The following is a 20082-nucleotide window of genomic DNA, read 5'->3' as shown; positions in this document are numbered from 1 at the left end:
GGCTCAGTCGGTTAAGCGTCTGACTCTCGGTTTCGGCTCAGGTCATGATCTCAGGGTCTTGAGATCGAGCTCCGCTTTGGACTCTGCGCTCAGCACAGAGTCTGCTTGTCCCTCTCCTTCTGCTCCTCCCCCTGCACTCTCTCTCTCTCTCTAGAATAAATAAATAAAATCTTAAAAATATAAAAGAGGAGCTCCTATCTCTACCGGTCCATTTAGGAGTAGTTTCTGAGGCATTGCCTATAAGGAAAGGGCAGCCTATTGAACAAAATGTTTTCACACCATAAAAGGAATCTGGTTTGGATGCTTCTTCTGAAGCCTGGCATCCTTTTTGGCTGCTAAACAATGTGCAGAAAGAGCCAACTTCCTGATGGCCATGCAACCTGTATCCCCACATTCCTTTGGAGGGGTCATTCTGAGAAATAATTTTTAATTCTAAGAACATCTCACTATTTGAAGGATTGGAAGGAGCATCTTGCATATGAGGGTTGCCTCAGAAAGCACAGATTTTACATATTTGTTGTGAACTAAAAATTAATTTTCTTTGTTCCTAAGAATATTAATTTTATCCCTAAGAAACCACCTCTTCTTGCACTGACATCTCTGAAGAAAGCCTCAATTGTAAGATAGCATTTATTCTTTATAGAAACTGAGAAAATTGATGGTGTCTTCCTACGCTGGAAAAGGGGAGTTTTGTTCAATCCAAGACAAACTTCTATCCCAAATCCTTTTATGAAGATCTTATTTTCAAAGGGAAAACGAGATATTTTGAAACTGGCCTTTGGTAGCTAGGTTCTGTTTTATGATCAGGAAGATACCAAAACACAGTGAACCATGTTGGAATTTGGAAGTATCATCTTAAAATTTGAAAATGTTTTTTTGTAGAATGCTATAGTTGGAAGTGACCACTGGGTCATCAATTGCACAAGCAGCAGTGTATGGATTAAGCCTTGTCTTTTCTAGTGTGCTCACTGGGCATTTGTTCTCAAGGCAGAATGTAGAGACAGTGGTCCCTAAAATTTGTAATATATTTATGATTTGCTGTGCCTATAAAATTATGTACATTGGCATTGATAGCTGATGGGTTTTATAAAGTGTGAATGAGTTAATAGTAGGATATTTCTTACCAGAATACATTCCTTTTAGTATGGTTCATACTTGGCAAGACTTCCAAAGCGGATTTTTCCATTATACATGTCACCTGATCACAGATCTTGTTTTAGATCAGTGTTTGTGTTAAACAGGAACAGAGAAACACAAAAGGGACATTATGGCTTTGATGGCTAGAGCACTGTCAGAATGTGTTGGTTTTTTTCAGTTCTGCTTCTGATCTTAATGGAGTTCTTAAGATCTTTGTGCTGCAGCTTTTCCCTCCAAAAATGGGGTAAATACCTACTCCTAATTGATTATATAGATGTTTTGTTTATAGTAATTCTCAGTTTTTTCTGCAAGCCCAAATGAACAAGATGCAAATTACATTTGTTTTTCTAACTAGACCGAAAAAGACCCTTCAAAACATTGTCATTTCATCAATAATCAACTTATTCTGTTTCCTCTAAGAACACCGTAGTTTGCCAAGTCTTCTAACAAGTACTGTTAAGAACATCAAGAAGAGGGAAAGGGAAAAGGAGTGTATACGCAACGATGAGGGTGTAGATTTTTGGAATAATCTTCATCACCATCATCATCATCATAATCATCATCATCATCTCTTAACAGACAAATAGGATTTAGCTGGTACACCATCATATTTGGGTCCTTCAACAACCCTTGGTTTAGATAAGAAACAGGAAAGTGATTTATCCCCCAGCCACACCAGTTCATAAATAAGAATAGTAATAAATTAGTGGAATTTATTTTTATGGCATTTATAGTTTGCTTGGCATTTTCACTTTTGTTATCTTATCTAACATTAACTATGCTTGATTGCATTCCTTGCCCTTTGGGACAGTTTCATAGTCTTAAAAATAGTTGTTAGAGAATTGTCCAGGATACCAACCTAAATATTTAAATAAGGGAGGGCTTTTGTAATTTTAAAAAAAATTTCTACTGTATCTGTAGTTGGTTTGCCTTTCTAATTCCTGATGCTGTGAATTTGTGTTTTCCTTTACTCATTTTTTATAAAAGTTTGTCTGTTTTGATTGTGTATTTTTTTGTTAAATCAGCTTTTAATTTTAGTGACCAACTTTTTTGGGTTTTTTTGTTCTATTTCATTAGTTTCTGATTTTTATCTATTGAATTTCCATCTATTTTCTTATATGTTTATTCTTTTTCTAATTTCTCGAGTTTGGGGTATGTATTCGTTAATCTCTATTTTTTTTCCTCATAGGAACATTTAAGATTATGGATTTCCCTGTATGTAGCACTTCAGATGATCCCTAAAAGTTGTGATGTGTCATATTTTTAAACTCACTCTTAAAATTTTTCTAATTTTCAGTATTACTTCTTTGACTCATGAGTTTGCTAGAATAGATTTTTAAAGTTACCTTTTAAAATTGATTTTTAATATTAGTGCATTGCATTTAGGGAATATTTTATTTGATGTTGATTCTTTACATTGGTTGAGATTTACGTTATAGCCTATGCATAGTAAATATTCCATGTGTGCTTGAGAGGAACGTATGTCCTTCTAACTGTTGTGTGTGGGTTCCAGTAAATCCATTAAGTATAACTTTTTAATTTGGAGGTTCACATCTTCTTTATCCTAAAACATTTTTTGTCTGCTTAATATATATCTGTTACTTAGAGATGCGCTTTAAGCAAAAGAGGATGATTGTAGATTTGCCTTTTTCCCTGTAATTCCATCAATTCTTAATGTGTGTATTTTAAGACCAAGTTATAGGCCAAGTATTTTGAGCCCAATTTTAAAATTATATGTCTTTCTTGCGAGCTGCAGGTTTTATCATTATGTAGTGATTCACTTTATCCCAAAAATGCTTTTTTTGACTTACAGTCTGTTGTATATGAAATTAATACTTATATCTTAACTTTCTTTTGGTGGCTTTTGCTCGCACATATCTTTTCATTTTTTTCATTCAACCTTTCAACCTTAGTTTCGGTATGTAGGTATGTGGACTTAAGTTTTCCTTTTTCTTTTGTATTTTTTTTAATCAAGATGATTATTGTCTTTTTTTCTGACCTTTCCTACCTTCTATTGAATATGCCAAGTTTTATTTATTCTAATATTTTTCTTCCTCTGGTTTAGAGGTTAGTCATTATATCTTTACACTTTTAATTGAAAGGTTGCCTATATAAATTGTTAACATAAATATTTGACTTACAAAAGCCCGAAGTTCTAAAGGTAAAAAAAATACCTCTTCCATCCTCCTTCAATAATATTTATAGAAAGCTTTAATTGCAAGTACCCCTCTGCAAGCTTACATATTATTTTTAGTCTTTATTTTAGGTCCATCTTGCTTTTTACCTGGAATTGAGTCAACTGATGCTTATTTGTACATATATATACATATATATATATATATAGGAGAATTTGACTTCTTAATCCTCAGTCCTTTCTTTGCTGACTTCTGCCTTTCCTGCCTTGTCAGCATCCCCCATACCTTCTTCCCTGGTGTCTTAAGTTGAGGGTCAGATGGAGTTAGGGCTTTATAAAGGCAAGTAGGTTTTGCCTGCAGTCTGGAGGCCTAATGGCCAAGCCAGAGCTTCACTTTGGTTTTCTTGGTGTTCTTATTTGCCTGTTAGTGACAATTATAGTAACAGGGCAAATCAAAGTTTTGTTTTCTTTTTATAAGAGTTGCTTTTGAGAAAAGAGACACAGTATTGTTTTTTCCCAGCTTCCCAATTCAAATCTAAATGCATGGCTTCATTTTCAAAAGTAAAAAAAAAAACAAAACATACGCTATCATAGCTGGAAAACTGTAGAATATGATGTTAAAAAATATTATCCTACTTCTGAAAAGAATGCTTGTGCTCTGAGAGCTCAGTGAGGGGAAATCTTGATAAAATAATGTAGCCAAGAATTTGAGCATGTGTGATAATCTTAAATCCCACTTTTCCCAGGTAGATAAATTAAGTCAAGAATAAATACATACTCTGTGGTTCTTTATCTAGAAGCAATCAAGGGATTGAATGTTTAGGCAACAAAGGGGCTTTTTTTTTTTTTTTTTATCTCTTGCCATTTCTTAGAACACCTTTACACTCTCTGAACCAGAGGGACTGTCAGGACGGATGGAATGAGATAATCTCTTTGAACAGTGAGAAAATAACCAGAAGATTTGGGTCACTTTCAGAGTTGGATCATGTGGAACTATGTTATCTATTAATCTAAGCATATCTACCTTAACCCCATGAAATCAGGCAGTGTTTTTCTGATACTCCATTTGGCAAGCCAAGGCAGAAAGGAATGTGAAAATAACATAAGAAAATTGACCCCTTCTACTCAGTGATTAATTCTTCTGTTCATGAATAGAGAATAATAGGTCCGGAGAAAACTTACCTGCCAGACTCCATAGGAGAAAAAAGTTGTTTTTTTCTAACGTCAGTGATGCCATTGGATCAGTTAAGGAATAAGTAGAACATTGTTTCCCCAGAGTATATTCTATAGAAAAATGTTCTGTTGGATATAGGTATACTTAAAAAAAAAAACCCACAAAAAACAAACCATGTATTGTACTAATCTGCACTGTGTGTATCCAAGCGACACAGAACTCTTCCCCCTTTTTTGTGAGGCCTACCTATTAGCATCTCCCAGAATGGTGCCTTCCAGGACATCAGTTTGTAAACACTAATTTAGAAGAATTTTTATCACCCACTGACTCCTTTAAGAACTGACTTCATGCCTAAAAAAGGATGAGGTTAAAAAGTATGTTCCTTCATGATGTTATATTCAGTGGCCAAGTAATCTGTATGGACTAGATGTATTGAAGGGAAAAATGAAATATAAGTAGAAGACAGAAGGGCCCAGGAAACACTAAAGCATAAAGTGTGTTACACAGAGCTGCCATCCAAACTGATTTATTTTTTATTTAGTACTTTAATATATATATGTATATTTATTTGTTTGGTTATTATTTATTAGCTATCAAGTAAAATATGCAATTTCTTTTGAGAAAAAATTAAATAGTGCAAAGTACAAATATATCAATCGTTCACCAGTACTCAAACATTTGTTAATATTTTGTGACATTTGCTTATAAGATTTTTTTTCCTTTTCCCCAGCTTCTTTCTTTATAGGATTGAACTTTTTTTGTGGGTGATGAGAGGATTTTTTTCAGAGGTTCTGAGAGCTCAATATTATATAATGAAGAAAAGAATGACCTTGACCAGAAATGTGAAGCAGCTGGAAGAGTCTTTAAATTGTCTGTACTGAAATTTTATTGTTGAAATGCCACATCCTTATAGTTGAAATAATCACCCGTTAAAGGGTAATTCTTCAAAAAATGTAGAATCAGGACTCTCATACAAATATAACATCCATCAAAGGTTGCATATAATTCATTAATTAACAAAGGAGCCAGTAAGATGTTATAGCCTGTTTAAGGGAGAATTCAGTGCGCCTGAATGCACACGCACATGCCCACGCCCTAGTGGGCTGGCTGAAATGAATTTATGAATAGTTGCAAGAGGTCTGTCATCATTCGCAGTTCCACCACACTCATCACAATTTGTCTGTGCTTCTGTGCACAAAAATTATTTGCCTTACTGTCAGTTTTCAGTTTTACAACAAGTTACAGGGCTGTAAAAAAACTCAAAGACGATGAAAGGCAGAGAGAACCTAGAAGGGTATATTAGGTGAGACCCCAAGCAGTGATTTTTCCCATTTCAAAGTCACTTGCGATTTTCCTGATAGTAATACTAAGTAATTTCATTTATATCACTGCTTGCAAGAATTGTGCAGCTTTATGAACTATATTTGAACAGGACTATAAGAAGAAGAAAAAAAATAAGCAGTGGTATTCACTGGGGATTGTGAAACTCTTCTTCCATAGCCTGTGTCCCAAAGACTGTTGAGAGGCTGTTTGTGTGCGGGCAGGTGGGTGGTGGAGCAGGATCGAAGAGGCAGAGCATGTGCTCTTAGTGCAGCACGTGTACCTTTGTTTGGCCAGGCATTCGAGTGGGTGGCCTTCAGGGAACGTAAGTGAACTGTTAGAGGAGTCGTGAGCCCTTCCCCCCGCGCTTTAGGCCCAGGGAGAGACCACTGTGACCTCCGTCCCGAGAGTAGAGAACAGCCTAGAATCCTCGGCAGAGGCAACCTTTGAGCAGTTGACAGTGGGGCCCAAAGTCTGCAGACACTTGTTTACAGTTGTTAGGATGAGCCTGGCATCCTTCACTCCCTGTTACAGGAGAGCATCCGTAAAGGAAGTCACTTTATTTGCTAAGAGTCATTAATCTTTCGTCTTATGTCTTGAGAAACCCAGTAGGAAATACCTGCTGCTACAGAATTTTTTAAATAAATGTTCTATGTTCAAATGGGACATCAGCTCAGAGAAATGTTGCCTAATCCTGTGAAGGGCTAAGTTTTAGAATTCATATCCATTTCATATTTTCTCAGAGTTTAGAACAGGTTCTTGAGCAGAGCAGGCACTCAGTAGTGTAGAAAAATAATTGGCTTGCTGTCAGCATTTGACACCATGGGCACTGTCCTTCGTGGACTTGGTCACAGGGTTTCCTGCTTGCTTTTCTGTGTCTTTCTGTTTCTTCTTTATTCCCCTGTCTGGATGTTCTTTCTCTTTCTTCACCTTATCACTAGAATTCCCCAAAGCTTGATCTTTGGTCCTTAAATCTTCTCGCTCAGACCCGTGCCTCGGGTGTCTCAAACATATCCTCTCTCACCTTGAGTCATGTGGACATTCGTCCTCATTTTCCCGATTGCCTAAAATTCAGCTCCTCTTAGATGCTTACTGACTCCTCAAAATTCAGCATCTGCTAAACTAAGCTCATTTTCTTCTTTCCCAAATTAGTATCCTTGTTCCTGTCCGTGCTCCCATTTTTCTTCTGCCCCCTAGCTTGGAATCTCAGAAATTATTTTTGACCCTGTCCTCCGTCCTTCTTCATAGAAATTAATCACTGAACGACCGGTCTACCATGTCATTGCCTCCTGCTTGGAATTTGGGGTCCTCCTCCTGTTTTCCTGGTTCCCTTCACTTTTTATTCCAAAGTCAATGAGAATAGGCTGTGTTGTATTGAGGAAGATCACAGACATTAACATGAAGCCTGACCCACCTGGTTTCAAACCACGCAGCACAGAGCAACTCACTAGCTAGACAACTTGGAGCAAGTCCTTTAAACTCTCTGAACAACATCAATTTTTGCATCTCTAAGTTTGGGGGCTTAATGCTTATATGACATGACTGTTGAGAATATAAATAAAATAGTAGTTGTCTAAGTGCCTAGCACAGTGCTTTATATGTCATAACTACCCAAGAAGTGTTTCTTGAATTGTCAAATCCGGTTTTGTGGTATGCTATCTATCGTATCTATTGCAATATGGGTTAAGAGAGAGAGTGCAAAAGATCTAGTGAAGTGAGTGGGTTTTCTAGTATTGTTAGCGACGTGGATACGGTGCTGGTTTGTAAAAGTATTAGAGCCGTTAAATGGAACTTTGTTACTACAGGCTGTCAAGTTACATGACAGGAGCTCTCTGGAGACTCATTTCCTTGGAAGGGTAAGTAGGAAAAAGAAGATGTGTCTAGACTTACATTTGTGCAATTCCATCCGCATTCAAAAATTCCTAGGAATAAATGGAGAGATATACATCTTTATTTTTCTTTAAAGATTTTACTTATTTCTTTGACAGAGAGAGACACAGCGAGAGAGGGAACACAAGCAGGGGGAGCGGGAGAGGGAGAAGCAGGCCTCCCGCCGAGCAGGGAGCCCGACGCGGGGCTCGATCCCAGGACCCCAGGACCGTGACCTGAGCCGAAGGCAGACGCTTAACCGACTGAGCCACCCAGGCGCCCCGAGACATACATCTTTAAATGATAAACAAAAATGTTAAAAAAAACGTTCAGGCATCTTAAATTTTATTATGAATATTTTGTATTCACTCAGTGTCCCTGAGTGGAAGTTGATCTGGGCAGCCTGTCCTCCTTTAAGTCAGTATGGATATCTCTTTCTTTTTGGGTGGAGGAAAAATGTTAAAGTAACATTTTCGCTTGGTGGAGTCGAGTGGAGGAGAAGGTGGATAATGTAGGTATCTTTGCCTGATAATAGGAAGCTAGTGTCCATTTTACTTGGAACAAGGCTCCAAAAAATGGGAGAATTATCTTCAGTGCCAATACATCTTTCTTAGCCATTTACTGGTGGTTTGCCTATGTGCCAGCAACAATGTTTTGCACAGTGGTGGTTTTTGAGACATAGGGCTCAGGCCTCTACAGTCTTAATACTTTTTATTTTGTTTATTATTTTGTTAAGTAGCCGCAGTGCAGAGCTTGAACTCACAACCCTGGGATCGAGACCTGAGCTGAGATTAAGAGTCCGACGCTTAATGGACTGAGACACTCAGGCACCCTTACAGTCTTAATACTTAAAACCCCAAATCTACATTCTTGCCTCTGGAGGTGTTTGGCAGATTAATATTCTTGCTGGCATCTGATACTGCATTCTCTTCGAACAGCCAATGCTTCCTTGATTTTGAACAGTTAGCTCCATTTTAGAGTGAAGGAAGGTCACGATTAACTATTAAAGAGGAAATTTAAAGTCACAGTTTTTAGAGCCTTGTCCTTTTAGTATTGATGCGCTCTGAGAAAAAAGGATAGGAAGTGACTGAACTGAGAAGGCGCGAGTTATCAACAATTACACTTTGAAATCTAATTACAGACATCGGCCATGGTGGTTGCCGGCCGTGGAGAGTATAAAAAAGTGGAGTATTTTAAGCAAGGCTTTATTTATGCTTAGGAGGAGACTGATAGGCTGTTATTGTGGGAACTGGGTTCGGTTGTAGTGGCCAAATATGGTGCAGGTATGCACGCGAAAATGCACAGCAGAACGGCTGGTGCAGCCATGGGCCTGAATTCTGAGCTGCTGTGGACGCTTGCTTGTTCTTCTTGCTCTCTTTTAGTTCTCTTTTCTGAGGCTGACCCTTTTGCTTCTCCAGACTTGGCCTTCGTGTGTGTAGAATGTGAAATGGATAGTGTTCAACAACCGGTTCACGATTTCGGTGGAAGGATGATTCTGTGTTTCTGGTCTTGACATTTTAAGTTTCCGGGTTATGGCCACCCTCAAGCTGTAGACAGCATAACTGCTTTCAAAGTTCAGTTTCAGCGTGAGTGCCCAGATGTTGTGCATGCCCGAAGTCTCAATCTCATGACTGCTTTGCAGATTGTGTGTAAAACATGATGAAAATGATATTCATGTAATTTGTATTTATAACATTACAATCCGCCAACATATCCTAGGCAACTTGAAGCAGGGCTCTGGTGGTTGTTGGGAAGTGTCTCAGGCATCTGCTGATGGTGGGAATGCAGGGGGCTGGCTGACGATAAGGGGAAGTACTCTGTCATCAGGGGAAGCGAGGGTGAGACATTTTGCCATGGTGGATTTTTCAGAATGGAGCCAGCAGGAAAAAGGAAATGGTCTCTATAGATATTGTTCACTGATGTGTGTGTGTAAAAACAATTAACAGCCAAGTGTCATACGCAAAATAGAAAAAAAAAAACATAAAAATGTTACTCTCCCTTGAATGAAAGGCAAACAGGGCATGCAAAAAACAAAAAAGAAAAAAGAAAAAACAGCATAAACACAAAATTAGGTGAGATATCCTTTGAAAGGAAACTTGCTTGGTTGGTTAAAGCAAAATAACTGCTGTTTACTGGAGGTCGTCACACACCAAGCCCAAACTCTTCACACAAACAGGAGCAATAACTACTGCATACTTGTTTGCTCCTTCCCCGGGCCGAGACTCATAGAGGGGGAGCCTGGAGTATCCACACCATGAAACCTGCCCTGCTTTCTCTGTGGCTTTTTAGGCGTGATCTGGGACATTTTCTGAATAGGCTTGGATGGTTAATGATCTCACGTCATTATTTCTGTTACTCTTTGGAAACCAAACAGTAAATGAAGATGGTGACTCCTGGGTATTCATGTTTTCCCAGAGAAATAGTAGGAACCTGGCATTTGGAGAAGGTAGGGAAGAGAAAGTCGTTTGTGTGCTTGTAGGTGCTAGGATAGGTTTTCCAGACCAGTCATAGTTACCTTGGTTTCTATTAGCCTGAAATTGTAGAGCCCAGCCTGGTCCTACCCTGCACGCCTTAGAGTGATCATTTTTATGTTTAAGTGGTATATGTTTTCAATGAATGGAACATGAAACCATATTTTAAAAGTGGCTGAAATTTTAGCAGTTAGAAAATAAAACAAGTAACTAAAACCGAGCTAAGCACATGTACTCTTTTTGGTCATGTCCCCACTGCTTTTGCTTCATTAGTGATCGGGTATGGTTTCATCTTTATGTAGAGATTTAATGTTGGGCTGAGCACTTTTGCATCCATAATCTCATGTCTCCTGTTACTGTTACATAAGTATTATTATGTATGTTTTAAGGACAACAAAACCTATACTAAATGTTTGTGGCAGAGGGAAGATTTGAAACCAGGCCTTCTAAGTCCACAGTTGGTGACCTTTTCACCAGCCGAATAGGTGACTATGTTATAGAAGTCTTCCTATAAATTAATTTTCTGCTGAGTTCTACCCTCAATTATTACGTGAACCCATACACTAAAAAGAACCCATTCACTATTCTAGTAGAATAAAACCCATACACTGAAAAGAACCCATACACTATTCCAGTAGAACAACAACAACAAAAAATATGATACCCTGATAATAAAATCACATGTAAGAATATAGTATTTTTTTTTTATCATCACATACTTTAGGGAAAATAACTTTCTGATAAAACCAATAACAAATAATGTTAAATACCACCATTAAGTCTGAAAACATGGATATTAACAAGTGCCATCGTCAAAACACATTAAATTAAGACTCTCTAACAGTAAAAGCATACGGAAATGACTTGGTTTGCAAATTCCTTAATTGAGGGATTAGGTTAAGTGAGGGATAGTGGGTACTTGAAGCCAAGAGAAATTTATCCTGTAAACTAAAGCTATCAAAAGTGTTCAAATTATGTTGAGCTGCCTTGTTTCATCTTGACATGAGGAAATAGAGCAGTAAATCTAGTAGGGAGTCATTCAGTTGAGAACGATGGAAGAGAAAGCATTAGCAATAAACACGGCCCAGTAAAAACCTAAGGCCTTCCCGTCCCTCCTCCTCCCTCCCTGTGCCATCAACCTCCACCCAGACTGGGCAGGGAGAGTCACAAGAGATGCTGGGCAGGAAGGCTCAGGCTGCCATGACCAAATCTGTAATTTCTGCTTCTGAATGAGTGGCCCCCTTTCCCCCCGCTAATTTAATCTTTTGTAATGAGCGAGTTAAAAAAATTTTTTTTTTTTTGAATTTTGCTTTCAGATGGATCTTCCTGGGTAGATTTGAAAATAAATGTTGGCCATTACCTTATCAGACACTATACGGCCTTATTTTAAACACTCTTTCTGTGGAGGGCCTGTTTTTAGCACAGAGGCCAGCAGGAGACAAGTGGGGAGCAAGATAGTTGTTTGCGGCCTGAGGCACTTATTTGCTTGAGAAAAATTCCTGCCAGATGAGTGGTTTCAAAAAACTCAGGCTACCCATGTGGTCTTTAGTGGGTAGAGGATTAAAGGGAAATGGAGTTTCTCCTGTTCTTTATGAATATTTGCTGGAAAGCTAATGGGTTTTTGTGTGCATGTGTATTTCCTTTTTCTATTGGGGAAATTACAAGTCCTACAGGAACACCCTGCGATAAAATATATGAAGTCGAGCCTGGGAGACTAGATCAATGAAATTGAAGAAATGTGACCCAGGTCTGTAGCATGCTGAATTAAAACTAAAGTTCTGGCATCTGGATTTATCTATAGGTGACTAACCACAGTATAGCGTGGGGCATACAGAAACAGGCTATTCCATCAGCAACTTTTAGCATAAAAAGCTTGTACCCCCATCAAAGAAATCATGCTTACATTTAATTATGCTTAAATTTAAAATTAATACTAACATTTTAAATTTAAAATGCTTATTTTAAATTAGTACCCATCCTAGAATTCCCATGAGCATAATCCCATGTAATCTCAAATACGGTGCTTCTGAATGAGCAGAGCCTTCATTGTGTTGCTTAAATGGTGTGGTAAGTGCTCTCCTGGTTCAATATCTGTTAATCTGATGAGATGCCTGCATTACGGTGAGACTGGGAATAGTTTAAATCCGAGTTTCCAAGCAAAGAAACACAAGAAGAATCTTCAACTGGAACTGCTAATTCTATGAAAATAGGAATGTAGAAATTTTTGAAAATACTAATCTTTGTTTCCTTATCTTCTCTTCAAAAGGAAGTTTAAATATGGCTTCAAAATAAAAAAAATTGCCTTATTAACGTTTTAAGTAACCAATGCTCACTTTATGAAATTACATATTAATAAATATTTTATAAACACAAATTACATTCCAAGTTATTTACTTGCCACCTTTTAGTAAACTTCATTCTCTTTTCCAGAGGTAGTGTCTAAGGAGCTTTTTATGGAGCTTGGAGAAAGCTCTCTCATCAGAGCACCAGGAAGTTCCTATCAACCAGTCGGAATAGCCCCACAGGGCTCCTGTGGGTGGATGTCAGAGGCTGGAAGACAGGCTGGTAGCCCTCATTCCCCTTCCGCTGCCCTCAGAGACAGGAGAAAGTGCCAGGGCATGCCCATCACCCTTATTCTCACCTGTTACTCTAACGAGGGGGATGTGAAGAGCCAGCTGGTCCTTCCAGTGCCAGGGACGCCCTTTGCCCCCATAGGGCTTTCAGTCTCCTCCCTCCCTCTGTTGGACCCTCTTAGAGAAACCTCTCTCCTTCCCACTCCTTTCTGGAAATAGCTTTCTTTGCAGATCTGGGCAATGGAGGGAAGGTTGACTGTATCTTTTCTTGCTAAAACCCTATCACCCCGGCATTGGCTACTTGGAGCAGAAGAGATATCAGGGTAGTTATGGGGGAGCACCCACATTAGAAAGGTTCTTTTTTTTTTTAAGATTTTATTATTTATTTGAGAGAGGGAGAGAGCACGAGTGAGGGGGGAAGGGTGGAGGGAGAGGGAGAAGCAGACTCCCCACTGAGCAGGGGGCTTGATTCCAGGACCCCGGGATCATGACCTGAGCCAAAGGCAGACGCTTAACCAACTGCCACTCAGGAGCCCCTAGAAAGGTTCTTTCCAGAGCATAACACCTGCTTTTTCTCAGCCCATCAGTTAGAGATGCCCTTTATTTAGCCATATGATTCCCACCTCCTCATACGGGTAAGTAGGAGAGTAAAGCCTTTAACTGAAATATAATACATACAGAAAAATATGCAGCTCATAATTACACATCTCAGTGAATTTTCATAAATAGAAGCACCCATGTAACCAGTATGCAGATGTAGTTTATCTTTTTATAGTGTTATTTCTTTTTTAAAGTTTATTTATTTTAGAGAGAGAGAGAGCCCATGAGAAAGCATGCAAGTAGGGGGTGCAGAGGAAGAGAAGCAGACTCCCCGCTGAGTGCTGAGCCCCATGCAGGGCTCCATCCCACAAACCTGAGACCATGACCTGAGCTGAAACCAAGAGTTGGACATTTAATGGACTGAGCCACCCAGGCGCCCTGTGATATTTATTTCTTAATTCTAAAAGCACATTGTAGGAATTTTGGAAAATTCAGTGAAGTGTAAGGAAGAAAATAAAAAGACATTCATTGTACCTAATCCCCCTCAAAGGAGTACTGATTAACATTTTGGTGTGTTTTCAGGCTGTCTGTCCCTTCCTCTCACACACGCTGATTTATGTGTGCCCATAAATACATGCACACTGTACCACAACGTTGGAAGCTTCGTACATGTGTGCACATACACACAAAAGAAGTTCTAAATAGTTGACAGATTTTTAGATATTTCACAGCCTGGTCATTGGCTTCATCAGCACAATGGTGGGGAAAGAAATGGCTAACATACATAAGTTGGTTCATGGATTTCACTTGTCCATTATTTTCCCATTTCTCAGAAAAACTAAGCATTGATGGTAGGAAGTTCAGACAGTTCTCAGTAGAAAGCCTCTTCATGCAAAGCAGAAGTGAGAACTGGACTCAGACTTTTAGGTTCTCTGTGAAACTGAATGTGAGCAGTTTCTGGGTACTCTGTGAAAACGAACCCCTCGAAGCTCTAGCTTCACTTTTGCCAGAAGGCCAACTTTACTTTTTTCTTCTTTTATATTTTTCTTTAAGATTTTATTTATTTATTTATTTGAGAGAGAGCGACAGAGAGCATGAGCTGAGGCGGGGGCAGATGGAGAGGGAGCCCGATGCGGGGCTCGATCCCAGGACCCCGGGATCATGACCTGAGCCGAAGGCAGACGCTTAACGGACTGAGCCACCCAGGCGTCGCAGCTTTTTTCTTCTTTTAATTAGCTCCCTTGCCGACACCCAAATTGACCTTAACCACAGTGGCTCTTGTGTTAGCAAAAGGAAGCAGAATCAAAATGTTGGAAATCAGGCTGGAGGTCTTTTATAAGTTGCAGCAAAATGATCTTCCCCATCACTACTCACATGAACGGGAGGATGCCTTCATGGTACTTGGATCTTGCTGAGTTTCCGGCTCACATTGTCAGGAAGAGAACAGTTGGCACCAGCTTCCTGTTGCTATTGGTGGCACAGGGCGCGATGCCCATCTGCCTCCTGGCTGGCCAAGGACTCAGCTTCTGCAGGGGCTTTGATGGGGTTCCTTGTGCTGGAAAAAGTTGTTTCCCACAGAACTGCCTATGCCTTTCTTTCTTTCTTTCTTTTTTTTAAGATAAAGTTTATTTATTTATTTATTTATCTATTTATTTATTTATTTAGAACACGTGCAAGAGTCAGGGGAGGGGCAGAGGGAGATGGAGAAAGAGAAGCAGACTCCCCACTGAGCTCCATTCCAGGACCCTGAGATCAGGACCTGAGCCGAAATCAAGAGTCAGACACCCAACCGCCTGAGCCACCCAGGGGCCTCTGCCTTTCTTAGAAATATATTTTATTATCTTCTGTACTTGGGATTTATGACAAATGCAGAAACTTTACTGGACCTTTTATATTTGTAAAATGTCTTCTCAGATTGCTCCTTTCTTCTCGCTGACTCATAAACCGTTCAGAAACAGCATGAAGTTGTATGTTCACCTGTGTTCTGGTATTGTCTTTGCAGTCGAAATCAGCTGTCTGCCCTGCCTGCCTGCCTGTGTGGTCTGCCTCTCAAAGTCTTAATTGCAAGTAACAACAAACTTGGATCGCTGCCAGAAGAGATAGGTCAGCTCAAACAGTTGATGGAGTTGGTATGTTACTGATTTTTAAGATGCCCTTTTTGTTTGTTTACTAGTCCTAGTCTATCAAGGTAGTCAGAAAGACTTTTTGCTGCAGTTGGACAGGGAGGCTGTGTGATAAAGACATTAAGTGGGGGGAGGAGCACTCTTGGCTTTGCCGTGGCAGACACAGTTCCTGCAATTGACAGGTTTCCGGTAGTTTACACTTCCTAAAGTTCGCAGGATTTACAGTTCCTGAGGTTTGCAGGTTATCATGTGGTAGTTGGATCATTTTTTTTTTCAGACTGCATATAAATTTGTGACAAATTATGGATAAACTGGCAGAGTAATGTACAAATAAGTTAGTAGGCCATACTTGATGAATATAAATAATTCAGAAAGAACAGAGTGCTCTGATTCTGTAAGGGTTTTAATAACCATTGCCCCAAATTGATGAACTCTAAAACGTGACCAAATCCCCAGAGACAAAGAAAAAAAAAACAAAAAAACAAAAAGCAAACCTTACGGATGGGTGGAGATGGGTTTGTAAATGTGCACCTGAGTCTAGAACATTGATGGCCAATAACTTTTTTCTTGTGTGCCAATTCCAGTTAATTTCTTTGGGACCACATGGAACACTATGGTGATGACTTGTGAGGCCCACACAGAGAGTGCTGTGACCCCTTCATCATGTCTGCATGGGGAGTTGGCTGGGAAAGTGACAGCACCCATGTCATATTTGTATCAGCTTTGGTTTTAGTATAGAAATGCGTTATTGCTGTATAAAGGCATTAAAGGTAAAGAAAGAGTGTCTTCTTCAGGACTTATGTGATAGTAGTATCTGAAACCCATTCCAATTAGCTCACACCAAAGTTGGAATTGGTTATAAAGATGCAGGGGTCTTCTCAAATAGCTAAGCAATCTTGAGAGAGAAGAATAAACCAGAGGTATCATAATCCCAGATTTCGAGATATATGACAAAGCTTGGTAATCAAAACAGTATGGTACTAGCACTGAAACAGACACACAGATCAGTGGAATGGGATAGAGAGCCCAGAAATAAACCCATGCTTAAATGGTCAGTTCATCTATGACAAAGGAGGCAAGAATATACAATGGGGAAAAGACAGTCTTTTCAATTAATGGTATTAGGAAAACTGGACAGCTACATGTAAAAGAATGAAACTGGACCACTTTCTTAGACCATACACAAAAATACACTCAAAATGGATTAAAGACATAAATGTGAGATCTGAAACTATGAAACTCCTAAAAGAAAACGTAGGCAGTAATCTCTTGGACATCAAATAGCCTTGACAATGTATTTATGGATATGTCTCCTTAGGCAAGGGAAAACAAAAGCAAAAATAAATTATCAAGTCTACACCAAAATAAAAAGCTTTTGCACAGCAAAAGAAACCATTAACAAAACAGAAAAGCTACCTAATGAATGGGAGAATGTATCCGCAAATTATTTATTCAATAAGTAGGTAATATGCAAAATACATGAAGAACTCCTACAACTCAACACCAAAAAAAAAAAAAAATTCTGAATAAAAAATGGGCAGAGGACCTGAATAGACGTTTTTCCAAAGAAGACATACAGATGGCCAACAAACACAAGGAAAGATGCTCAATATCACTAATCATCAGGGAAATGCAAATGAGAACCACAATAACACCTCACACCAGTCAGAATTGCTAGTATTAAAAAGACAAAAAATAACAGGTGTTGGCAAGGATGTGGATAAAAGGGGATCTTCCCACACCGTTGGTGGGAATGTCAGTTCATGCAGCCACTATGGAAAACAGTATGGAAATTCCTCAAAAAATTAAAAATAGAATTACCATATGATCTGGTAATTCCACTACTGGGTATTTACTCAAAAAATGCCAAAACACTGATTCGAAAAGATACATGCATACCTATGTTGATTGCAGCATTATTTACAATAGCTAAGATATGGAAACAACTCAAGTGTCCATCAATAGATGAACGGATAAAGATGTTTGGTGTGTGTTTATATATATATATATTTATATATACAAATATACCATGGCATATTACTCAGCGATAAAAAAGAATGAAATCTTGTCATTTGTGACAACATAGATGGACCTAGAGGGTATGAAATAAGTCAGAGAAAGACCGATGCCATATGGTTTCACTTATATGTGGAAACCAAAAAAAAAAAAAAAAAAAAGAAAAAACAAAAAACCAGAAACAGGCTCATAAATAACAGAGTAACAGAGAACAACTGGCAGTTGCCAGAGGGGATGGGGGCAGGTGGATGAGTGAAATAGATGAATGGGATCAGGAAGTGCAAACTTCCGGGGTTCCTGGGTAGCTCAGTCATTAAAGCATCTGCCTTTGGCTCAAGTCACAATCTTGGGGTCCTGGCATTGAGCCCTGAATTGGGCTCCTTGCTCAGTAGGGGAGTCGTCTTCTCCCTCTGCTCTTGCTCTCCCAAATAATTAAATAAAATCTGTAAAAAATTTTAAAAAACCTGACTTGTCTATACATTTTTTCTTTTTAAAAAAATACTTCTTTTAGGAGTCTGATAAACCACAAAATCCAGGTCTGCTAGAATTTGGATTAAATCTTATGAACACATTATGAATCACAGGGTGGGTTTTTCCTGATTCTTGGGCTCCCATAGCTGGGTGGCATAGAGCTGAGGTCAGTCTGCTGGAACCTGTTGGCAGCAGGGCCACGTTTCTGTCCCCCGCACCCTGGGCTTATTAAGCCGACAGCATGCCCCGCATCCCCTGCACTGCTGGGCCTGCAGACCAGCTCCTCGGTGATGAGTAGCCTGTGTGCTGAGCCTGGAGCCGGCCCCACAGCAGAGCAGGGCTTTTCTCAGGTACTTGCGTCAGCTGCTGGGTTGGCACTGCGGCAAGGGCAGAACAGCACTGTCTCCCACCCTGGGACCCCCAAGCTGTGGGGTGGCTGTAAGGGACCCCTTGAGCTTCCCTTAGGCACCCTGTCCAGAGCCCAGCTCTAGCAAAGGCTGCCCTGCCTCTTTGTTACACTGTTTAGTGTTGACCCACTACTTATTAGCATTGTCATCAACTGGCTCTGGTGTCTTTTCTCCACCAGCAACAACTGTTGAATCCTTGAATCGTAGAATGTTAGAGCCATAGGGGTTTTAAAAGCATCTAGTCCAAGCTCTTGACGTCTTACAAATGAAAAAACCCGAGATAGAGAGACAGCGTGTGAAGGCCACTGTGGTGTAGCTGACTCGTGGCCTGAGCTGAAACACCCTCACCCAGCACTGTTTGATGGGAAGATAATGCACGCAGCAAATGTTATTCTACTCTATTCTACTCTATTCTATTCTATTTCTAGTCTCTCTTCTCCTCTCCTCTCCTACTCTGCTCTACTCTACTCATTCTTAATTCCAATGTAGTTGACATACAGTGTTAGTTTCAGGTGATTCCGCACTTTGATATATCACCCGGTACTTATCACGACAAGTGCACTCCTTAATCCCCATCACCTATGTCACCCATCCCCCCACCTACCTCTCCTCTGGTGACCATTAATTGGTTCTCTATAGTTAAGAGTCTGTTTCTTGGCTTGTTTCTTTCTATCTCCTCTTTTTCCTTTGCTCATTTGTTTTGTTTTTAAAATTCTGCACATGTGGTATTTGTCTTTCCCTGACTTATTTCACTCAGCATAACACTCTCTAGCTCCACTCATGTTGTTGCAAATGGCAAGATTCCATTCTTTTTTATGGCTGAATAATATTCCAGTGTGTCTGTGTGTGTGTGTGTGTGTGTGTGTGTGTGTGTGTGTGTGTCTGTGTGTCTGTGTGTCTGTGTCTTTGTCTTCTTTAACCATTTATCAGTCAATGGACACTTGGGCTGTTTCCACAATATGGCTATTGTAAATAATGCTACTATAAACATCGGGGTGCATGTATCCCTTTGAATTAGTATTTTATATTCTTTGGGTAAATACCCAGTAGTGTGATTGCTGGATCATAAAGTAGTTCTATTTTTAACTTTTTTGAGGAACCTCCATACCGTTTTCCACAGTGGCTGCACCAGTTTGCATTCCACTGAAAAAGCAACAGTGCACAAGTGTTCCTTTTTCTCCATATTCTCACCAACATTTGTTTGGTTTGTTGTGCTTTTGATTTTAGCCATTCTGACAGTGTGAGGTGATATCTCATTGTAGTTTTGATTTGCATTTCCCTGATGATGAGTGATATTGAGCATCTTTTCATGTGTCTGTTGGTTATCTGTTGGCGATCTTTTTTGGAGAGATGTCTGTTCAGGTCTTCTGCCCATTTTTTAAATTGGATTATTTTTGGGGGGGTGTTGAGTTGTATAAGTTCTTTACATATTTTGGATACTAACCCTTTATTGGATATGTCATTTGCAAATATCTTCTCCCATTCAGTAGGTTGCCTTTTAGTTTTGTAGATTGTTTCCTTTGCTGTGCGGAAGCTTTTTATTTTGATGTAGTCCCAATAGTTTGTTTTTGCTTTTGTTTCCCTTGCCTCAAGAGATGTATCTAGAAAAATATTGATATGGCTCATGTCACAGACCTTACTACCTGTGCACTCTTTGAGGACTTTTATGGTTTCAGGTCTCACATTTAGGTATTTAATCCATTTTGAATTTTTGTGTATGGTGTAAAAAAGTGGTCCAGTTTCATTGTTTTGCATGTAACTGTCCAGTTTTCCTAACACCATTTATTGAAGAGAATGTCTTTTTCCCATTGGATATTCTTATCTGCACTGTCAGAGGTTAATTGACC

The 20082-nt window shown here is 39.4% G+C and overlaps 1 protein-coding gene across 2 annotated transcripts in view; it reads left to right on the top strand.

Moving 5' to 3' along the window:
* The window catches only part of LRCH1 (leucine rich repeats and calponin homology domain containing 1), a 198564-nt gene that overhangs the window by 97148 nt on the left and 81334 nt on the right, over nucleotides 1-20082 (top strand). For both annotated transcript variants that reach the window (XM_028104370.2, XM_028104384.2), the window contains exon 3: nucleotides 15221-15347. In XM_028104370.2, the coding sequence (XP_027960171.1) occupies nucleotides 15221-15347 (127 nt within the window). The remainder of the gene's footprint in view (nucleotides 1-15220; nucleotides 15348-20082) is intronic.

This window comes from Eumetopias jubatus, unplaced genomic scaffold, assembly GCF_037043125.1.
Source record: "Eumetopias jubatus isolate StellerSeaLion01/CBP00866 unplaced genomic scaffold, mEumJub1_p1.0 scaffold_3, whole genome shotgun sequence".
NCBI lineage: Eukaryota > Metazoa > Chordata > Mammalia > Carnivora > Otariidae > Eumetopias > Eumetopias jubatus.
This window is presented reverse-complemented; position numbering and strand designations above follow the sequence as displayed.